Consider the following 24447-nt stretch of genomic DNA (forward strand, 5'->3'; position numbering starts at 1 on the left):
ATCCTCTAAAAAGGATGTTGCTATTCTTTAAGCCAATAGCACAGCTATTTGCTATCACTTAATTCTATCGTATATCTTCTAAAAATCCTAGCCTCCAGCGTTAGGTGTCTACAAAATTTCAATTCAGTAAGCATTCTTGGGCATGCAGATTGCGCATTCTCGCAAGCATACTCGGCCACACACGACATAAGCTTCTGCTACGTATAAATTCTAGGAAATATCGTCGGGTTAAGTGCTTTCGATGACCCTTGAAAGTACGTTGTCGCTAACGTATACACGTTACTTTAAGCCTCTGTCACTTGAACAATTCCTTAGAATTCATTAAAACAGTTAAAGAATATAGCGATAAAACGATAAATATAAATTATCACAAACAACGTGAAACATAAAAACTGATTTGTCGAATTTTGTCGAGCCAGTTCGAAGTTATTCACAAGACACAAATAGAAAAGCAGAGACAAGCGATGGTGTGGCAAACATTTTTCAAAACTTATGATCTTAAATAATTTCGTGTTTGAGAATCGGACATATAATTTATATAATGAAACTGAGAAACTGCTAAGAAGTGGAATTTGATCGGGTTGACTTCTCAGAAGCTCGTATAATGTACTAAAAAATTGTAATATATTAATCGGCGATTATCTACAGTCTACTGCGTTAATGACGTGCAAGATTGAATAATTACAAATAGATGAAGAATGATAAAGAGTTCGAATGTGTATATATGTAACACTGACGAATTATACGATAATCGACAGTATATGCATGTCACGGCTTAATAGTTTCTATTGAAACGACAACGAACGTTCTCTTTTATCCCTCTTAGGTAACCACGCGCACAGCAAGCTTGCTCCCTTTTCCATGCAGAATCTTACACATCGGCACGACCGTGGTCTCGAGAACGCCTTTAGAAGACATTCCCGCATCCATTGACCTACATTGAAGCTATGGGCCATAAAAGGGAGGAAGACAGAACGATGGAAGAAGAGTACGAGGTAGACTTTCTTATAAATAAGCTGTTCGGAACGTATTCCATTAACCAACCGTACGGGCAATCGTTGAAGTTTCCTTTGAAAAAAAAATTTTAACGACAGTTCGTGTAAAGCTATACTGTTTCTTCTATTTGAAGAATATGCGCAATTTTAATGTACCGGCTGCTACACGTTGGTCATCAGTGATCTACACTTTAATGAAATTTTTTGGAACGATTAAAGCAAGATAAATTTCATATCTTTTAAAAACTGTTCAACAACGCAGATGCGATAGTTTGCAAAAATTACATGATTAAATAAAAATTTATGACGTAGTATATTATACTCTATTGCGGTTCTCCGAGCAAAATATATAAAATTAGAGTGAAAGTCAACGTTTGATAAAGATTTTGTTCGTGGGACTAATCAATGGTAAATTGTAATGTTGAAGCGTGATTCACACTGAGGCGAATTATTCACTGTAATGTAACTAACTCGAAAGAGTTTATGCCTTTGGAATCCTCTTTTTGGTGAAGCATGAAACAATCCGATCATTATCCTTTAATTAAAGTCGAAATTTGTTATATTTAACCACGTACATTTCAAATAACCTAAGCTAAAAATTATCTTGGCTGGACAACGATCGAAAAAAATATTCATTTACAAGCTCGTGTCGCTGTCAATGAAATATCGAAGGCAGATATGACACGACATCAATCAATCAATATCCTTGACAAACAAAGGTGGAAGCTCAGACATTCCGATTATCAGTCGTCAAAAACATTCTAACGTTCAAATGAAAATTGAAGAGCTTCGTAGGAACAGAGGCAGTCAAAAACAAAATAACGATTGAAGGAAATTGCTTCGAAAGTTTTAGTCCTAATTTTGTTAATATCAACTACGTTTGAATTGATAATTATAATAGTTGTTAAAAAGCTCTTCTTCTTTTTGTATTTATAAAATAAAGAAAATAAATATATTCATAAAATAATTCAACTGACTAGAAAATAGAAAATGTATAGACTTTCTTTTAGCGTCTTTAACGCTCAAACGATATTCAAAGACACACTCCTCGACTAGCACATCTAATGTACGCGTCGAAGGACTTATTAAAGACAAGGTGTTTGTTTTATTTAACCAAGTCCGAGATATTCATTAACGGTTCTAAAATACAATATAACGTAGCTGAGTAACTCTTTTCCAGTATTAATCACGAATTCTGGTCGTCACCAAAGAATTAACGTAGACAAACAAAACAGAATTGTCCAGAACGGAATATCAACGTTGAGAAGCAGTGAGTGTATATAATTAGCCACAGAAGTCTTCGTACATTCTATAACAAGGGTATTTTTATTAAAATAAAATTCCGTCAAGTTTCATGGGAAAGTTAGTGTATTCTACGCTTAGAGACCAATTAAGAACTACTTTGAAAGTAAAACAAGCCTTCTGTGATTAAAATATTAACATAATTTAGAGTTTGAAAGAGAAACTCTGTTTTCTTACATGTTCGAATATACTTCTAAAATAACACGCTTAACTATAAAACAACATAAATCACAGTATTAAATTAGTTTAACGTACAATAAGTGATTTCGATTAAATTAATAAAAAAGCTACAGAAGGAATTACGATGGGCTGCGATAATTTTTTGAAAAAAGGAAGCAACAGTTGATGATTGATCGATTTAGTTGTAAACTAATAACTTAAGAGATTAACACGCAATCGATTATTGTCAATATTTGTTGTTATCGGATTGGCTACTGTCATTATCTGTTTCCTGATCGACATTTCAAACAATTGCTGCATAAAGTTATTTTTACAAAGTAATAATGCAGATGGGCAGCAAACAGAAACAACTGCAAGCGGATAATACAATTAATAGAGAAATTATTCGCTTCGTTTAACTCTACAATATTTGAATGATACCCAAATAATGACATTCTTAAACATAACCATTTAACATAACTTTAATTATGCATGTAACAATGAAGTAAATGAGAAAAATTAGAATACAGATCTAGCATCTATCATACAGATTTTAAATTATAAAATGATATATTATCATATAGATAAGGGCAATGTTTGAAATTACGAACAAATTCTGACTCATTGAACTGAATTCGTTTTAGTTTTCCAATAATTCCGAGCTCTAGCGGTGTCGCGCACTTAGCCTAGTTTACTTCGATGTCTCGGGGCCTTCGTGAATACGTTTCTGAAAGTGTATGCAGGAAAGAAGCTAATGACCCGTGGATTTTCGGTCGATTACGAACTCTCATCTACCGATGCTAATTATTTTTCACATTACTGGAAGAACAATATCGCATGTTCTCACTGTTACCCTTGATGACCATTTATAATATTCGCTATGTAGTTACAGAAATTTGACACATACGTATAATTGCCTACATCCGACAATGTATCATTCTTCTCATTACACATCTGCACAATAAATTTCTACGAAAATTTCGAGAACGTGAAATTTATAAAGCAACTACAAAATTCTGACTAAAAGTATAATATATTACATTAGAATCTGGAAATATGAGGAATTTGATACGAATATCTTAATATGTCTATACATCTCGAAGTTTTCATATTTTCCATTATAATATCATCAGTAAATTATAGTAAAAAAATTTCCCTTTGCGCACGCAGGAACCTTTCAATGATGTTTCAGGTTATTTCATTTTCATCCCGCCAAATGGTGTCAGCATATTTCACGTTTAAAAACAGAATAGTTGATAAATTTTCAAACTTCATTTTCTCGTAAACCAAGTCTAAAATGAAACAAGTTTATTCCATATTTTGTTCTTATCTTTTTATAAGGAATCGTCTCATACGTTAGCTTGCACCCTGTGCATATTTTATGCGCATTATATTTAATATCGTAACGCATATAATAGACATTGTACGTATTGGCTATAAACATACAAATCGTGGACAAAACACCCAGGACAATCGGCCTCGTGAAAATCGACGATCCACGCGTTAGTTATTAACAGATTGTTCTAACAGGGGAAAGATTCAAGATTGAGAGCAATCGAATAGTCGGAATTGCTCACGACTTGAGAAAACTCGATATTTATACAATAGAACTGCTGTTTACCGTACAGTAGCCTCCACGGCGTAGCGAGGCTTTAAGGTTTAAAGCACGAAGTAACGGAAGTGATTGATTTACTGACATCTAGAACCGCTAGCAGCGATCTTTACCTTGTGATAGGAATTGAACAGAAACTAAAAGTATAGATCATGTAGCCCTGACCGAAGTTTCCAACACTTATCTTCTCAAGTTTCTGTCAACTCGTTCATCCAGACGCTGGAACACGTAACTTTGACACCCAACGGATTTTACGATCTCACTATATCGCGGAGAGCGTTGATCAATGTTTAACTGCTATGGTTGTAATTGTAATGCTGTATAAAACATACATGAAACGTGTAAAGGTGCAAATGTAAGTAAAACATAAGTTTTTATGCATATATTTTATAAAAAGACACTCGAATTTTTAAAAAAGCATCATTGTAAGTTTACAAAATTTCTATGAAAAATTACGAACTTGTCATATTGATCATTCTGACAGTTCAGAATATGTAGAGAATAGAATAAATTATGTAAAACGTAGAAAATGTTAACAGCCAAAATTAAGCTACGTCTTCTATGCATAGATGTGTGAATCGCTCGCATAACAATAATAATATGTAATAGTATGCGCTTAAGTATGCCATAACGATTATACACGTGCTTATGGAAATACTGGTGCACGTACCGGTTTACTGGAATTTCTTCTGTATACACATAGTTAAACTAAATCCCTTGTACTAATTATCCTGGTAGTTCCAGTCAAACACAAATAAATGCTAGATATTTATATGCATACAAATAAAAATGAAACATTATTGTATAAAACAATATTATGAAACTGATATTTATATATTTATACGTTAATGTAATTATATATATTACAGAATAACATTTTATAATATATTAAAAAATTCACTACGAGTATATTGTACTTTTAGAATTTGAAACATTCCTAATGAGATCTCTACATGTTATTGCGAAACGGTCATCAAAGAACTATTGATTTTACTGAATTTTAAAATTGTTTGCCTATGATTCATCGTACTTTTTTGTAGTTTCCATTTATCAATGAAGCTAATAAATATTGCAACATACAAAAAGAATATTACATCACAGACCTACGTATGCATTATACGGTAAGAATGTTCAATTAACTGTCTATTTGGATCAGCAATCGTTTGGGACAAGTGTTATTTACCGAGAGACCAGTTTTATTTTCTCTCGTAAGTATTATTGAGATTAGGTTGTGCTGTAAAGCCATTTCATTAAGTATTATGTCTGATTGAGCATCAAGCAATTTGATGAATCGTTAAGCGAGCTATCGCGGTTTTGTTGTCAGCCGAGCTCTTTTTAAATTGAGCCTATTGATTGGAGGTTCGAGTAGTACCAAACTTGACTTACCCTCTCCATATGGCCTCCACTAACGACCTCCGGCGTGTTAACGCAAACCACCCTTTTCAGGCGCAGTTTGTTAACGTGGAAGGCTGAACCGTAGCAGTACATCAGCACCATCGTTGTAGGGAAATAAAAACAACAGCACGCGAGAATCCTGAAAATAAGGAAGAACGCAATAAATTTTCGTTCCTTTATACAAAGCAATTTTTCAAAAATGAGAAAGGATAAATAGAGTAAGAGGGATAGGTATAAAGACACGAGTAAACATGGATAAGGCGAATGAAACACGAATAAATTGAAGCCAAAGGAGAGAAAAAATTATAACAGATAGATGAAATCTTACCTTACCTTGTTTAATTTATGGTACAAGAACGATATTTACAATTTAGTACACAACACTGTACTCAATAAATCAATTGTCAAGTTAGCTAATATTTTTAATGATTATTATTATGAATTTAAAAAATACCGAAGGGAAGCCCTGGCGAAGAAAGGGTCGCAGGCAAGAAGACCAGAGCCGTTAAAGTAATAACCACCTCTTGGTAGTACGAGAGCACCAAAAATCGCCACGCTTGCTATCCAAGTAGTTGACATCACTGCCACGCAACCCTGCCGCATGTAATACTGCGTCACATACACAAAAAATAATCATTCTTTTTTTTTTTCTTTTTGAGCATATGTGATTATACATGCGATTATGTTTAATAGGTTGAACAATTATAAATTTATGCAGCGAAAGATTTGTTTCGCGCGTCTAGCTGAAATACGGAAAGAAAAGTTATAGTAGTAGAAGAAAATATATAATATGTGTAATTTATATTAACTTTTATCTGTAAATATGAAGAAGAAAATATTACATTTTTCTGAATATAATAATACAGTAACTTATGAGTAGTAATAGTTGTAACACTTCATATTAACCACCCTGTATATAAATAATACAATATGCACACAGAACTTGAAAATTCGCGAGATGCACGTGTATCAAAGTAATTCCTGCTTAAAATGTTCAATTCTACTTTTTCGAAAACTAAATTACTTTCAAAAGACCTGTTCATAACGTGGATGAAGTTTCGTAATTATCTCGTGTTTGTGTTGACACATTTCCATTGAATTTCTTTGTCCGCGAAAGAGTTAAAACTGAAACGAATCGGACGGGATATAATTTTAAATTAACGAAACAGTTGTTAAATTGACAGAGTTTTGACGAAAAAATTTTACTTTATATATATATTTATTTAATTTCATACGTAGGATAGTGGTTTGCTGATTATTCCCGCCTATTCAGTTTGGAATTATTCCTAAAAAGTGTGCACTTGACAAGTTTCCAAATTCGATTTAACGACGATTGGAATAGAAAAATTTTATTGTATATTTTCAATTTATTTTTACAAAAGCTCTACCCTGCGTTTACAAAAATCGAATTTTCTTAAAAGAAATACGATGTAAGTTGTTATTTCACATAGTGTTAAATAATTTTCATGTACACTTAAAAATATGTATGTATACTTAAAATAATAAAAAAGAGTAACTGCTAGTATTGTACTTCAAATTGTTACCGAGAAATTATTTTAAACCAACGCTATCCGTTACAGGGAGCAAGTAGTGATAATCAATATTTAGCCCACCATAGGCAATCTGAGTCCCTGACAAACTTTCAAATTTTATTTTCAACTTATCTAATAAAACTTCCAAACATTTGACGTACTGAATGATTTTATAACATAGTGGGAACATTCATAAGTACCCCACAATTTTTTTCAATTTTGATTTTCCAAGATTTATGAAACCTGGCAGAGGAAAGAAATAAAAATTGAATATAATCAAATCAATTTGTCTAATGTGAAAAAGTATATTTAGTTTTGTTAATTTCATTTACGCTGTCTTTATTTATTTTATTAGTATAATGCATATATACGCGACAAATTTTTCAATATGAATTTCCTTTTCTCTCTAAATTAAACTTTTTAGGAAAGAAGTGGTATTCCATGCACTTTGAACTTATTTTTTTACCTCTCCTTTCTACACGCTATACGTATAAAATTTTCAACCGTAGCAACTCGTGTCTTTATTAGAATAGTCACAAACTGCCCTCTAAAAGCAAGCCGATATTTTCAGCAAACGTGTAGCGGTACCGATGGTCGAGAATTAGTAACTAACATAGAAAAGCACTCGAACCGACTGCTCGAGAAATTAACCACAGTACGTAGCAATGCCCTATTAATATCCACTCCATTTAAACTAATTTTCGAAAGTAATCCAAGCGATAGATCATCATTCCCTAGGCTTACAATTCAGAGTCACAAAGTGTAATAATTAGGTATCATTCTGGTGACAAAAAATTTATTTCTTACGATAAATCTAATTGCAAATGCATTGAATCTACAAAATAATAACCCATTTTCATGTTGTTATTTTACATTTATATTTGTTGTCAAAGAATCGATAACCGAAAATAATTTTGAAAGAAATGTATTACTTTCAATGTATAGTTATTTATATATCGTTTATTATAATATCGACGAATTCAAACCAATTTGCACAAATTACAAAATGTAGAGATCCTTTTGTACGCATCGAGTGTAAAAAGGGTTCGTATCGGGGAAATATATTAAATTTATAATAATAATGATGTACACGGTTTTGAAAGGAGGTGGAACACACATTTCATGGCATACCAAAATTCGTGTGGTATGTACATATCATTAATCGAACAAATTCATTAATGTGCTTACGGTCAATATTTGGTTCGATCGAAATCAGTTCTGTATGTATATCATTTGTGAAAGTTTGTTGTTTCAAATTATTTAATGATTCGTTGAAAACTACACGCTAAACAATATGGAATTTTGAACAAATTCTTGTATAAGAAATACAAAGCAATTAGAGAAACTCGTAGTTCGCTACAGATTTTCGTCTTCCTTCGTTTGCAATGTTATTACTAACTTGATCTTGCAGTAAACTTACTTCTATGTATGTAGTTCTACGAATTAGCTATGATTGCACATCCAAGAACTTTGCCAATAAATGTTAACACGTACTTCTAACTACGGCGAAACTATGAAACAGTTTCTATTAGTTAAAATTAGCCGCCATCGAAATAAACTTCTATTCAAATTATCATTCAAATGAACTGTTTGTTTAATTTATCGCTGTAAAAAGTTTTTAATCGCACATTTACTTAAGGAAGTCAGTTTTATCCAGAAATGACTCCTGATTTTTCTGCTCTCTGATGTTGTAACAACAAAGTTATGAAACAAAAAATAGAAATAAACTATTCATAATACAATAGACGAAGTTACCGGTAAGCATTTATAATAACATTACAATTTTCTTTATTTGCTATATTAATTATAGTATAGTAGTATATTATATTAGTATCTTAATTTAGTATATTTATTTAGTATATTAATTTTAGGGATATATAATATCATTTCAACATACGCGATACATAGGAAACTGAATTTTCAACTCAAATACGGCAAAAAGATAGCAGAGATTCAAAATTGTCTTGCTTCAGTTAAAATTAAACTACCGCAAATTAACCAATTATTATTATATCCTACATTTATATTTCTTTTATTTGTCGTATTGTTCTTTGAAAATATTTCATAAGTAAACGTAATATCGACAAAAGAAAAGCTTTTTAATTTTAATTAACAAATCCCACGCACCTTACGTCAAATATTAAAAAATAATGTATAATGTGTATTAAAAACAAATCAACAGAGTTAAAATCAAATCAAATCTGATCAGATGAGGTAAAAAATATGTCAAAAGACACTTCGAATTGTTTCTGGACTTTGAAGATATCAATTCGAATATGCGTATAATAATATGCAATATACTCTACTATTCATTTTATTACGCGGATATACTTAATATTCCTAATTAATTAAAAACATAACCGGACAAAGTAACAATATTACGATATACGAAATTGCTTTTACGTTTGTAAAACCGACGTTATTTCTCCCCGGATCCAATAATGCATAAATATATTGTCGCTATTGTTTATATTAATCATGAAAATTGAAGTTTTTCACGATATTATTGAAATTTTGCAAGTGGAATCAGGAAGCAACATCGACTATTATTTTGATCAAACTAGAAAAGAGGACAGTAGAAATCGATGAACATTCAATTGGCGGAAAATTACGGACTGAATAGTCTACGAGAGTCAGCAAATTGTCAGATTACGTTCTCCGTCTGATTCATCTTTTATATTAAAACATCTCTTTGGATCAATTAAACATAAAGTTAAATTATTCCGAATTTTTTGAAGTTCGTTGAACTATATTTTTGTGCCTTAATATATATAAACTTATAATTAATGTACAAATCACATTTTGAAAATTACATTTTTTCTTAATCTTACTTAATATTCTGTATATATTATGTATATATATTTGTATATATTATGAGATGTCATGATTAACTGTGTAATTTGAAGCAAATTTTTTCTATCTTAATATGTGGCATTTAATAAGTGGTATGGACTGGTCAAATTCAAAGTTCGGAGAAATATTTCATATACGCCAACCTAATAGTGTAGGTTGTGTATGCACAAGTTATAATATGCCCTAGGGAATGAATTCCACTCAAATATATGTACTATATAATAAGTAACATGTATCTTTTCTGTCCTTTTAGCTCACCTTACTACATATTCATTACATCAGTAATTTCAATGAATAATCACAGTATGCATAGAAATGTAAATATTCGTACATTTCTTTATACGTACACTGCCTTTAGATACAAATATTCGATACTTCCTCATGCTTAAATAACTTACCGTTAATAACTTCCCTCCCATATAAGAAATATTTGTAATAAAATGTATCAATTTATCTTTATTTAACGCATCGATGTATCCATATTCAAATAAAAAAAATAGGAAAAATCTTCAATTAAAAATAATCATGACGATTCCCTAAAAAATACACCGCAAATTCGTTGGATTAATTGGAAATCCTATATAATAGCCATTTATAAATATCCCTATATAATAATCATAAAATAGAGATGTGTAGCCATACTGAAGCAAACAGATATTAATAATAACCATAACGGTTTCTCAAAGCGAAAATATTTCACACAGCTCTTGAGTTAAGTTGGGTCTTAGAGGACTAGATCTATTTTATGTACACAATAACTCAGATAACGGAATATGATATCGGATAGTGAGCATAATATAATTTTCGACATAGGAGAATGAAAAATATTTCCGAGTTTTATGATCTGGCGTAAAATTCGTGAAGACGAGAAATTTTTGCGCGAGCAAGTCGCGTTGTTTTAAGGCGAACTCGATTGTCTTGAAGGATCCCTCGGATACGACGCTTTTCATTGCGAACGAGTTCGACAGTCGAGTAAAAGTGGGAAAGCCGGCGATTTGGCTGCTCGACAAAAAGTTGAGAGATATCGCTTGCGGGGATGAGTCATTCAACGGGTTACCTCGCATAAAAAAAGGGAACGAAACTGTCGTGAAATCGATTCGCTGTACATTTGTTCGTATATGGATACTGTGTCGGCTTAGCTTTTTTTCTCTTGCCTAAAAAACGAAGAAACCGGCGATGTGCATTTCATACGTCTATATCTATGTATTTGGCTATGTAATAAATTCGTTCTTTAGAAAAATGTCAAAGACCTTTATTTTTATATAACATGTATATTTCATTGTTGGTGTGTACTGGTACGTGACACTGAGCAAAAGTCTCCATTTACAATAGATATCTCGGAATGACAATTAGTCATATTTTTAGAATGTAATATCCACACGCTGAATGTAGAAACGATTCTTTAGACGTTCTCTTCATGATATATTACTCTTTTGTAGCTTTCCCTGAAATTCATATTTTCTTCGAGCTATTTCATTATTCAAATATCAAACGAAATAATCTTCCATTTTCAATAATCATATTATCAATGATACAGATTTTCTCACAGCGTCCCACGCGCGCAGGCAACGTGTTATTTGAGGATAATTGAAATGAAAGCAATTCCGAGAGCAAATATTGTTGTGTACAAATTCGGTTTTATTGTTTATGGCTTTCAAATGTATGCAAAATATGATATTTAAAATTCAAACAAATATTAAGATCCAAATTATTTGCTATTTTATTTGAGAGAGGTAACTATGCTAAAATATTATTTGGTCTTAAGACAAAATGCAAATACACTTCTCGTGTTATCTAGAGAATAAAAATAATATGATATTTGAAATACAATATTCATTACTTCAAATAGTTATTTTTTATTTTTGTTTCAAATAAAATTTGGCAATCTGACGAATACATGCGTATGTATCTTTAAAATTTAAGACAGTAAGATAATATAAATAAGTACATTTTATTATATTTGTACGTATCTAAATAAAAGATTGTATATGTGTGTCTAGCAAGAAAGGACATTAGAATGAATACAGAATCCAATACAAAGCGTAGTAATCCTATTTTGAGAAATAAATAAAAGCGAAGAAAATAGAAAAGAGAATACAAGCGACACTCTGAAACTGAGATTCTCAAGGGATCAACTATAGTGTACACCACGGTGTATGAGATTCTTCGACTGAGCGCGCCTCTTGTACATATCCGTGTATTCTCAACAAATCCACTTATTCGTGCCAAACTTTGCGTGTAAAACTTCACAGCGCGTCTCAATTGTTTGATACAATACAATTTTCAAATTATCTTCAGCCAAGGATCTTTATTCACGTTTCGTGATATTTGTTGAATATAATTTTTATGTATTCAATTGAAACTCTCAATTTCGTAAAAACAATTTAAAGAAACTTGGCAGTGCATGAACCGATTTTAAAGTACTATCTTTATTCAAGTTCTATATTTAATATTCTCTTGAATATTTAATAATATTGAATCGGACTATTTATATATGTCGGGTTATCATTAGGATTTAAGGCGCGTAATGATTCTTCGTTTGAATTAGCCATTGTTTTACGAAACAGAGAATATATTTACGCGAATAAACAAGATTTTACAAAATATTATGAATAATGAGTTTAATAAATGATAAGATTAACAAACGATAAGTTTAACTAATAATTAGATTAAAGAATAATAAGTTTAACGAACAATAAGAGGAACGAATAATATGTCTTACGAATAATGAATTTAACGAATAATGAGATTAACGATTGATAGGTTTTACGAATAATGAATTTAATTAACGCTATTAACAATGTTCCGGGGTTCAAACGAATCCACGGTCAACGGGATAACTCTTTACTATGCGTAGAATAATTTTAAACACAAAAATACGATTGCTGAGACACTCGATAAATTGCTCGATGTATCACTTTCCAAGGCGATCACACGAATCAATATCTGATGAAAATCTTTTTCGCTATACGACTGCATTTGTTTGTTATATGCTCGCTGGAGACATCGAGAAGGTTCCAATCGTTGTTGCTAGGCAATTTCTGTCAAAAGTTTGTTGTATACTCTTTGGAAATATCGAGAAAGATCCAAACGCCGTTACTAGGCAGTTTTTGTCTGGAGATTGATTCCTAATACAACGTGTGTCCCATTATATCGACATCTCTAAAGTACAATTCTACGTGATTTCTAGGGAGAACAATACAACCGATCCACACCTTCGTCAGACAAAACGTTTATCCCGTGACCGTGGCTACGTTCGGCGACCAGTTGTCACCTCGAACCCACTTTCGCTTTCACAAATATCAAACAATTACAAATGACAATTGCTTAATTACAGTTATGATAAAATCTAGGCTAAAGCATTAGAAGGCTTCCTCAAAATTGCAAAGGGAAGACTCCGGTTTTCCTTTCATCTCCGACATATATAAATATGCATAATACCAGGCATAAGCTAATACATTATCTCCAAGTTAATCATTTTCTAAAGTTGGTAATTTAATTAGAAAGAAAGAAGAACAGGTAACACCCACACAAGCAATTATTTACGCTTCCATGTGTGATCAAAGTTTGTAAACAATATGCAAGACATGTTATTAAAATACAAAGTAACTGATAATTATTTAAACTTCGATAACTTCGGGGATTGAGTCTTAAAGCTTTGAAAGTTGTCCGGCCCAAAAGCTTGGTATTTAACATAAAATTAAACCTTAAAGTTTCAAACACTTAAGCTTTATACACCACCACTTTTGGTATCTTATTACAGTACTTGATATTATATTATACGTTCTTATATTTCATCGTTGCATTATTCTAACTACAGTGCCTAACATAAAATGCATATGGTTTACAGTTCGCCAGATGAATAAAAGTTTTAAATGAATAATCCCCGACGATTTTAAAAAGCTATCAAGTGTAACAATTCAGAACTGTAAGTAAGAAAGCGAGGGATGGCGTCTGTTATTACTTCCCTTCTCTTAACCAGTGCCTGGTAACCACTAGTAACCGCAGGAAAGTGGATAGCGCGGTCGAATATACGGCTAAACCGGAGGAAACCACTGAAAAGATTACGTGTCGTGGACGAACTTACAGCTGAACTGCAAGAGCAATTGTTATGCTAAAAGACAGGAGATCGTGGATGAATTTACAGCTAAATTCTAAGAAGCCATTGAATGTACTAATGAAATAAAACAGGAGAATTTTTGGTACAAAACGCTAGCAGCACCGTCAGAAGACCAAAAAAAAAAAAAAACGTAAACAGAATCTGGTAACATAATTATTAGACTACGGATATTTATGCGAATTCGTGTTTTTATAAGAACAAATGAAGAAACATTTGTTTTACTTACTAAACGTTATAACAGGTACTAATCTTTGCATATTTTATGTATATGCATGTGATACACATTTTGTGGATTTTGTAGTTTTAAATTTCTTATAGGTGTATAAAAGATTACAGTGTAATGATTATGTATATAATAAACAAGTCGTATGATAAAACATCTTTTCAAAGTGAATATTCATAATTTGCTCGATATCCACACAGGCAAATGGCGTGGAACTTACGAGATTATGGAAAATAAAATACTTCACTACCGTAAAGTAGGTCGCTAAATTCACAAACACCGAAGAAGTTCAGCATTATGATCTTGTTGTTAAAAATCAACAGCGCGTCTATACAAAGAAACGCTAGCACGCGGGAAGCGTTATTTGAAATTATAAATCGTCTCGTACATCTCGTCGCTGGTGAACAACTATCAGCTTTACTTCAAGTGATAGAGGATTAAGTGGCTTCAGAGACCCTATCTGTGCACGAGACGCTGACTCTGACTACAAGGTAAATGGATGGCAATAATAAACTTTAGTTAAAGGACTGTGATGAATAGTACAATACTAATCCTAAAATCTTCCAAGTGAAACCATTGTATATAGTTTCTAATAGAAAAATATAACATTACAATCCTTGGACTGTGAAATTAACATTATTGCATTTTTTTCATTACTATTAGATAATTATTTCAAAGATATGTAATGAAATTGTTATTATTATGCAGCATCTGTTGTTTCACTTTTGTAGTAAAACTTCTCATTAAAAGTTAAGAAGAAGATATCCTGATTATCACACAAGGTATCTTGGGTGCTTACGTAGAAAAGTCAATAGATGATGAATCGGAATAACTATAATCGTGGAAAATTTATTCTATCAATTCTGAATCTGTCACTATCGCCCGGCTATACTTCAAGCTGTTCCAAAGTTATGATAGATATGATAGAATGGTTGTTATCCTTTTCCTGAAAGTGAGGTTTCTCGGCGATCTCAAGGCATTTTTTTAATATCTATCGATAACTTTTAAAAATACATTGCCAGCGATTTTTCTACGTTAATTTAGGTGAATATGGATGGAAAAAAAAGAAACTCAGCTAAAACGATTTCTGACAAAATATACAAAATTTTAATGAATTCTAGATCTTGGTATGATATATGGTGTACGTCAATCTTCTTCTTTCTACAACTCTCAGTAGTAGATTTTGTAGGATATCAAAATAACTTGACAGCATCAATATATCAATTTTAGCGTGGTCCCATGCTTGAAAATTTTGGAATATTGGATTGACACGTTTATTTATTTGTACATATTCATCTCTCGATTATAGAAATGTTTACTATTAAATTATGAAAAACAATTTCAACTGTTTTCAATACTACATATTTCCATTTTGAAGTGTTTTATCTACTCAAATTACGTATAATTGAAAATTATACTCGTATATTTAACTTCCATTGTTATTTATAAATTAATTAATAAAACGTAAGATTAAAATAAAGAACTGTGTAAACATATAATATGCTAGACCTGCCTTGGAGTTGGCCAGGGTCGTGTTATAACGAAGATACGGCCTGATACAACGGGTATGAACACTACCGATTCGACAGTCAACAGCGGCGATTAGGTCCTCGCGACACTAGTGATAGTGGTCTTAGGTTCGATAACGAATCCACGGTCAACGGGAGGATGGATATGCTTACTCTAACTCAAACGTGTACTGATCGTAAGGAGCTATTCCCTTCCTCGATGAGGTCTCAGTCAGGAATGCCTCTTCGTCCCAACTACGCCACCGAGATAAACTCTGGTGGGGTGTCTAAGTACCCAAGATCCTCGGATCGACGTCGCTGTCGATTGGTCAATTTGGGACAGAAGCTGCCTATCCGTTTGCAAAACATATTAATTGCCGAAAAACCCAGGTTTTATAGCGGGTCCTCGGGCTACCGGGACTTGTGCTGTGTACGTGCCTCAACCTCAGGTATTACTTGTCCTAAGGAACCGTTAGCATGTTTTACTGTCCGATACCTCTATGGGTAGTTCCTTTAATGAGGGTCATAACACCGCTCCGCACCTTTGTTAGACGGAGCGCCCGTCCCGTTGACCGCGGCTACGTTGGGCGACAGGCTGTCGCCCCGAGCCAAAGCTCACCGTCACTAATCCCGGACGGTTACCATCGGCTTGGATAACTGCGATTGTTTCATTACGGCTATAGTAGACTCTAGATTACAATGTTAGGAGGTTATCCTAAAGTTCCAGAGGGGCCCCGGCGTCCTTTCGTCTCCGACATATATATGTATACAGGATGGTCTTTAGAATTATAAATGAAGAAAAATGTGTTTCATAACTTTCTCGACCTCATCTTTTATAGTGGTTTCAATCCATCAAAAAATAAATAGTAAAAAATAAGTTCTCTTGAATAAGGAGAAACATATATGAATGATCGTTAAAATGTACCAGAAAAAGCACTAATTGTATAGATACTGAATGACATAAGAAGAAGTAAAATGTAGATAAATAGACAACTTTTTTTAAGATTTACGATGACAGCAAGAAAGACACTTATTAGATTTCATATTTCCAAAATTCTTCAAGTACATTTTCCTATTATCCGATCTTATTTTGCACACTATTAATTGATTAAATTATTATTGATTAAAACCATTATCTAAAGGTCAAGAAATATGAAAGTTGGAAAATAAGAAAACATTCAGATATGTACTTTTCAAGATAATAGCGTAAAATGTGATTTAAAAAATTTTACCTTTTTAGATGTGTGCTTATGATAATGATGCGGGTGTAGCATACAAACGTAACGATCAATTGCCATACAGACGAGGATAACAGCGCTCTGCTGAGTTAAAGCTCCTCTAAGAAGTGCCTGAAACAATAAAATTTTCACAATTGTAAACAAATCCCTCCAAATTTCAATTGATATTTATTTAAATTACAAAGGCAAGATGTTACGTATTAGCAAATACGAAAACAAATATACTCCCTCGTTCTTTTCTTTTTTGTTTGGAAACCGTATTCAAATCACAAATCAATACGAAATACAATTCAAGTAGTACAACTTAACATTGCGTTGGTCAGCCATTTACAACTCGACGATGTAATCAATTCCCTGATACAACTGTCGATTGAATTCTGCTTCGAAAGCAATCTTCTGATTCTGTTTCACGCGCGCACTTTTCTATTCACGTTTCACTTTTCTATTCTAGCAATCTAGCATGGTCCAGCACGATTTTTCGCTTTTGGTCTACATTCTACACTTGATCATATTTTTGCCAGTTATACCATTACTGGATTGAATATATTATAATTATTTATTACAAAAGGTCCACGATTTTCATCAATATACTGAACACTTAAAGATAATATTTGTGATTCTTTTCATTAACGAGCTTGATTAACGTTAACAGGTCGTTTACAATTACGAGAAAGTCAGAATCACAGAAATGCGGATGAGAATATATACACACGTTGAAAGCTCAAGCTAGTAGAAAAATCTGACAAAAGGAACTTTTTATCTAAACCAAGTTTGTCACGGGTTTTTACTCGTACGTGCATTTTTCAAGCTGTCTGAACAAATACAGATCGGCGAGCAGAGACAGCACGTATCCGCGGGCAACTGTCACACTCCGTGAATACGAAGATCAACCGGACTAATAAAGATAAGCAGCACCTTGCGAAAAAACATATCTTACAACTGCACTGAGGATTTTTATCCATTTATAGAGAATCTGAAGAAACAAAATTCCACGCAATGCACATTTCTCAAAAATATGAATTTGTACAAAAAACCCCAGTCGACTTATACCGTTTCTTGCTACACTTTCCAAATCCTCCTATGCACTAGCCGGGACATCTCACGCAACTGTATCCAAACACGCTCTTAGGGGCAATATTATAAAAATCATATTTTGCAAGTTCTTCATGTACGCGCGAAGCATTCTTTGTGTACCAACAGAGCTTAAGCGGGTTAAAGAAGATCTCCCGCTTGAAATCAAAATGTCTAGTTTCGAATGTGATGTGCCAAAGGCGACACAACGTGATTCGATGAATCAGTGACGCTGGTGTATCCATAAAGTAGCGACCACGAAGAAAGGAGTTAGGGGACGAGAGACGTCAGAGGGTAGTATACGTTTAAGATGGTTGCCATGGTGACCGTTGGCGTACAGCCAGGAAAAAGCTCTGATAATCTGGAGGGGCTAGGATCGCCCTGGCCTCGTTTCGGGCTATCCTCGAGACACTCTCGAGAGACCTTAACCGAATATTTTCACCACAAAACGAATTTACTCAATCGTTCCTCTAAGCAATTCACAGCTCTTCAATCTCTTGGTTAGTTGCTTTACCCGAACGAAAAGTCAGGCTAACTCTCATCCGATGGAGACGAAAACAGTAGGGCACGGAATTGGAAATGTATCTTTCTTACACTGATGCGTGTTATCTTCATGCGTGACGTTACTGTTATTGTTGACAAGTATGCTACGTGTTTATATCGTCCCTCCAAGTAATTTATAACTCTTCGATCTTTTTATTAGTTAATATGAAAAAATCAGGTTGGTGTTTATACGACAAGGATAAAGACTAGTAGGGTACACAATTTGAAATGTTTCTTCCTTGCACTCTACAACTTTATATTTAACATTATTGTTACTGCTAACGAAGATAATACATGTCTACGTCGTTTCATTAATTTAAAGGAAGACTAGCATAAGTTAAACAGCAATGAATTTTGTGAATGAATTTTTGAAAACAGTTTTTGCGGGTTTCTGCTGCATTCAATATTAGAAATATTTCATAAAGCGTAGAACATATGATAGGTGAAATTCGATATTCTGAGTAGTGGGTGGTATGGAATAGCATTGAACATTCCAACCAAGGCTTAAAGGAGAAGAACGACAGAACTTTCCAATCAATGTAACATAACAAAGTACTTGCATGTGAATTATAATATTTTTTAAAAATTATTATTTAATTTATTCCTGTTTTGTTATATCTATTATTGACATCTAGATATTATAATATTTCATTGAAACCTATAATGGTAAGAGATATCAATGTACAATTTATTCTATCCCATAAACTGTCAAAACTTTTATATCGTGATCTAAAAACGTCTGCTAGTAATTGCTATCTGAAGCTTTCCATTCGTATTCGTATTCATTCGATATTGTACAAAGTCTTTTTAGATTGGTAGCATCGCAAACCATACCTTTTGTATCACGTGAACTGAATAATTCACACGATGATTTTATGTCAGCAATAAATGTTGTCGCTTGCGTTATTGGTTCTAGGCGAGGCAATAAAGTATTTCCCTCTCAATTGTGGCATTTTCGAGATATGTATTGTACGAATGTGTCACGACATAGAATTTTCTCTTAATTTATAATACATGAAATTGAATGTAATTTAATACTTTTATGATTATGATGATATCTATAGTTTTCTACATTCCAATAAATTAATAAGTTATTATTTTTACAATGTTGCCAATTTCATTGTTCATCGAGTTATAGGTGCTGCTATAACGAAACGTAAAATAGTTTAGATAAAGGAATGTTCGCACTTTTACATAAAACATTTAGGACAAAATGATATAAAATTAATATCTGTATATAAATTTACATACAACAATTTACTGTAATTAATATGATTCGTCACAAAACGTAATCAATAGTTTTAGAAATATGATAACATCATAATGAAATACAGCATCACAGGGACACATTTAATGTATTGTCTGCATCGTCTGGTGCCAAGTAGTCTAGTTGTACTCCATTATAAACTCATATGTCATTTTATATGATTTTATAGTGAATTTATAATTTCATAATTTATATAACTTTATAATTTTATAATTCATATTATGTTATATGCATGAATTCCTATTTGTTGCAAAACCATGGTATCTATCAAAGTTCATTCCTTTCTACAGCAAGTGAAATATTATTATATCCTTCTTTACATAAGAACTTCTTTTCCATTCTTGAAGTTTGAATTTTTAGAACCATCGACACGTGTCTTGTCTTTTAAATCAAAATGTTCCTAGTAATATCTCTGCTCTCACACACACACACAGGATTGACAAGGCTGGAAGAGAAGTTTCAGCAGGCTCTGCGTAATTTTTATTCAGTAATATTAAACATTTGATTCAGTAATTTTATTCAGCGCAGTGATGAATATGTATTTGATCCGTTGTACTGAATTTATAATCGTTATTGGGTTATATCATGATTGAAATGATGAATGGCATTATTATATTGCATACCAATTATGGAATCATTTTTAAACGTTATATCTTATTACTAGTTATCTATAATCAAAATCGTGTCTACAACACTATTTCTTCAGCGGGTTCTATTAACGCAATGTTTTATGATACACATAGTTATTATACGATTTGAATAATTTTGCAACTTTAATTAAAAAAACTAATCCTCGTGGACTGAATTAAGTGGACACTTTTTGGTCTCAAATAGAATCAAGTCGTTCGTCCAATCAAATTTTGTTATATTTTGTTTTAAAAAGTTAAAAATTAATTCTATCCACTACTGTGCATATGTAAATAACTGTAACGGTAAGAATTAGCAATTCAATCATACGAAATAAAGACTAATAAAAATATATACCGGAGAAGAGTCAGGAACAGGGTTGTGGGCGTTTGATAGACCTCCCTTGGAGTTGGCCATCGTTGTGTGATAACGAAGATACGGCCTGATGCTACGAGTATGGACACTACCGATTCGACAATCAACAGCGGTGGTTGGGCACTTGCGATGTTAGTGACGTTGGTCTTAGGTTCGATGACGAATCTACGGTCAACGGGATGAAAGATATATTTGCTCTAACTCAAACTCACTGATCGTCAGGCGCTGCTCCCTTCGTCGGTGGGATCTCAAGAAAGAATGGATTTTCGTCCCAATGATGCCACAGAGGAAAACTGTGATGGGGTGTGTCTAAGGACACGAGATCATCGGATTTGTCGGGTTCCGAAAGTAAGAGAAATTGACGTCGCTGTCAAGTGGTCAGTTTGGGACAAAGACTGTCTGTCCGTTTGGAAAATCTTAATTGCCGGAAAAACTCGTGTTTTATAGCGGGTCCTCGGGCTAACTGGACTTGTGCTGTGTACGTGCCTCAACCTCAGGTATTCATTGTCCGAAGGAACCATTGGCATGTTTTACTGTCAGATACCTCTATGGGTATTTCCTTTAATGAGGATCATACTATCGCTCCATACCTTTGTTAGGCGAAGTGTCCGTCCCGTTGACCGCGGCTACGTCCGGCGACTGATGGTCGCCTTGAGCCCAAGTTTATTATCACAAATCGCAAACAAGTACAATTGGGCAGGATAACGGCAGATTGTTTAATTACGACTGTAAACTTTAATTACAATTTTACGGATTTTCCCGAAGTTCCAGAGGGAAGGCTCCGGTGTCCTTTCATCTCCGACATATAATAATAAAATAATAACATAGCTAAACGCATGGATCTTCTCAATTTGAAAAATTTTTATCAGATAAAAGAAAAGTTTATCTGAATTTCATAGAAAAATATTCCTTTTATAGAAGAAGCTTATCTGAAAAAGTTTTTATTTTATAGGATATCAAAATACATCACTGTACATTTTTAGGTTTTCAAGACCATTTCAGTATTTTAAAACATAAATTTTAGAAGCAAAAATACAGTAATATCTTATCTTTTGATCCGTATCATTTAAACAGATATTTAAAAAAAATTTAGAAAAAATATATTTTCTAGCATGGAATTTAAAACTTTCCGATAATTTACATGATAAGTTATCGTGGATATTAAACCAGATGTCCATCCTTAAATCATTATTTATTACTAATATTGATAATAATTAACGACCTAAGTCACGCTTATAGTTTACAAGTTTAGAATCGTTGCTAAATGCCAGATGTGTGAAATAGTTGACAGTAAAATGAAGGTTATATATTAAACCGGAAAATAATATAACCGAATGTCTGATTTTACCAGGATCTTAAACTTCTCAAGTATCGAAAATACGATGCAATAAATTTCACCGTTACATTACGTCAAGCAAAGTTAAAGTAGAGGAGGAAGAAAAAGGGGAAACGAAAGCAAGATTATGATCAGGAACTTCGATAACGTGTAACTACCAACTAGTGGAAGAAATACCGGAAAAGGCACCGACTGCAGGAAGCACAGCTGCAAATTCCTGACGGTGATAATTTCCTTAGCGCGGTATGAACAGGCTGCTGACATTTCCCACCCATTTTTCTTCGATTTCCGCTAGGAAATTCCCTAAGACGTAGAGGTTGGTGTACCGCGGTGTAACGTAATAAAATAAAAAAGATATATGCACAATAATTCGCACCACCTATTGAATATCGATTATCAATAGAACTAAAATATTACTGTAGTATAGGGGAAAACCCTAGGTAATTAAGAAGGTCTACTTGACGATGGGTCATCCACGTCTATGGAATATGTGCATGCCGGGTATACAGTGTAGTATGGAGGAAAAATCCTAGATAATTAAGAACGTCTACTTGACGATGGGCCATCTACGTCTGTGAAACATGCCGGGTATACCGGAGCCACGGTATGAGAGGTTGCCGTGAGACAGTTGAAAGGGAGAGTGTTGTCAGCGTTGTCAAGGAGTATGGTCGGCGTGAAAAAGAGCCGTTATGACAAGAGGAATGAATGATGAATGATGATTGCGTGTATATAGGCTAACAGAGCATCATATTTGATTTTGTGTTGACGTGAACGATATTGAAAGAAATCATACCGTTACCAAACCTATTAGCACTATATTTTACCACATTACCATATAATTTGACACTATATAAACTCATATTATACATGTTTTTAATCCTAAATTCCCATAACAAAAGATAATCTATATTACATTCCACGCATTTTTCTCAGTGAATAAAGATATTAGAGTTTTTACTAATAAGCTCGTAAAACCTCACAATTTCAAAAAATATAACAGCAGACGGATAAGAAATTTCATTTCACCCCCGTTAAAGTTTCGTAAAGTCAGCCCCGCCATTCTTTTTGTTGAGTCAGCGCGAACTGTGGTGAGCGCGATTCGAACGTTGCACGATCGATCGGTGACATATGAAAGAGCTTTCTCGCCGGCCGATATATCAATCGCTAATGTAAATTTGAATTTTTATATGTTCGATTCGGTCCTCAGAAAATTATTGCTAGTGAAATTTTTCCTCTCTTCCTCTCTTTCTGTCGTACATAGTTCACGTGGGCAATTAACTTTCCGATCCTTCTCTTTTTGGAAGAATTTGCATATTATAAAAATTTAAAAAAAGAATAGAAAAGTTATTGGTTGGATAATATTTTTATAGCTAATACATTTAAATTCCAAAAGTATCATATGATTCTAAGTGAAGTTCAACGTAAAAATCACAACATAGTATCTGTATTTGTATTTTTTAAAAATTAAAAAGAGATAACAGTTTGTTACTTTTACTGAAATTTCTTTAGGATATGTTTCTGTAATCTTTTTAAGTACGAGTCCTCCATGAAAATGTGTGATCTTCAGCTTAAGGCAATCCCCAAAAAGAGTTGACTCACGCTAAGCTGATGCATCATGTCTCGCACACGAAGCGTACTACTTTGTTCCAAGACCAATTTTTAGCAGATTTCCGGGGCATAAAAGTAGCTGTAAATTAAAGTTACTGGATTTTGTTCGCCGTAATTCTGTCTAGTTCAGTCACTGTTCAAATAGAGCCGTAACTTTGACTCCCTTGAATTTCAGTTTAATTACCATCAGTTGTAAACGAAATATAACAATTCACCAAGGATTATACATATTATACCGTTAAATATAAGGTGATTTAGGACAATGTTTATTCGACAATAATTAACAATTTCAAAAACAGATTTGTCGTAAAATTAGCATTAAAAGTAAATTTATTCTACAAGTTTTTAAAATTTATTCTTTAAAATTCTCTAAAATTATACTTATTCGATGTTCCAAAAGTGGAATTACTCTTTTTTGTTACTCTAGAATTTATATAGCAGTTCCTTTTTCTGTTATTAATTTCCTGGCTTTTGTTACACATACAATTTCTAATAGTATAACTTTATTGCGTGTTCCTTGCTAATGGAATCCACGTAGTAAATTTTGTTTCCTACTTTTCTCATTATCTTCCTATGTTGCTTTCGTCTTTAGATACTAAATACTTTTTTACTTGTTTTTGTCCTTGTCTGGTACATTTTTTTAGCTCGGTTTCATTCTTGTCTAATATATGTCTAGTATATAT

At 33.0% G+C, this 24447-nt stretch overlaps 1 protein-coding gene and 1 long non-coding RNA gene across 13 annotated transcripts in view; one reads left to right on the top strand and one right to left on the bottom strand.

Annotated features, from left to right (window-relative positions):
- The window catches only part of LOC126869687 (trace amine-associated receptor 9), a 106808-nt gene that overhangs the window by 42789 nt on the left and 39572 nt on the right, over nt 1-24447 (bottom strand). For 11 of the 12 annotated variants that reach the window (XR_007690970.1, XM_050626542.1, XM_050626538.1 and 8 more), the window contains 3 exons: nt 16932-17048; nt 5918-6072; nt 5455-5602 (listed from right to left, as the gene is read on the bottom strand). Coding sequence is in view for 11 of the 12 variants with exons in the window: in XM_050626542.1 (XP_050482499.1) it covers nt 5455-5602; nt 5918-6072; nt 16932-17048 (420 nt within the window). In the remaining variant the exon portion in view is untranslated. The remainder of the gene's footprint in view (nt 1-5454; nt 5603-5917; nt 6073-16931; nt 17049-24447) is intronic. The other variant, XM_050626548.1, reaches the window with a different exon arrangement.
- Nucleotides 1-24447, top strand: part of LOC126869691 (uncharacterized) — an 86045-nt gene that overhangs the window by 36645 nt on the left and 24953 nt on the right. The gene's annotated exons all lie outside the window — the stretch shown is intronic.

Source organism: Bombus huntii, chromosome 9 (genome assembly GCF_024542735.1).
Source record: "Bombus huntii isolate Logan2020A chromosome 9, iyBomHunt1.1, whole genome shotgun sequence".
Classification (NCBI taxonomy): Eukaryota; Metazoa; Arthropoda; class Insecta; order Hymenoptera; family Apidae; genus Bombus; species Bombus huntii.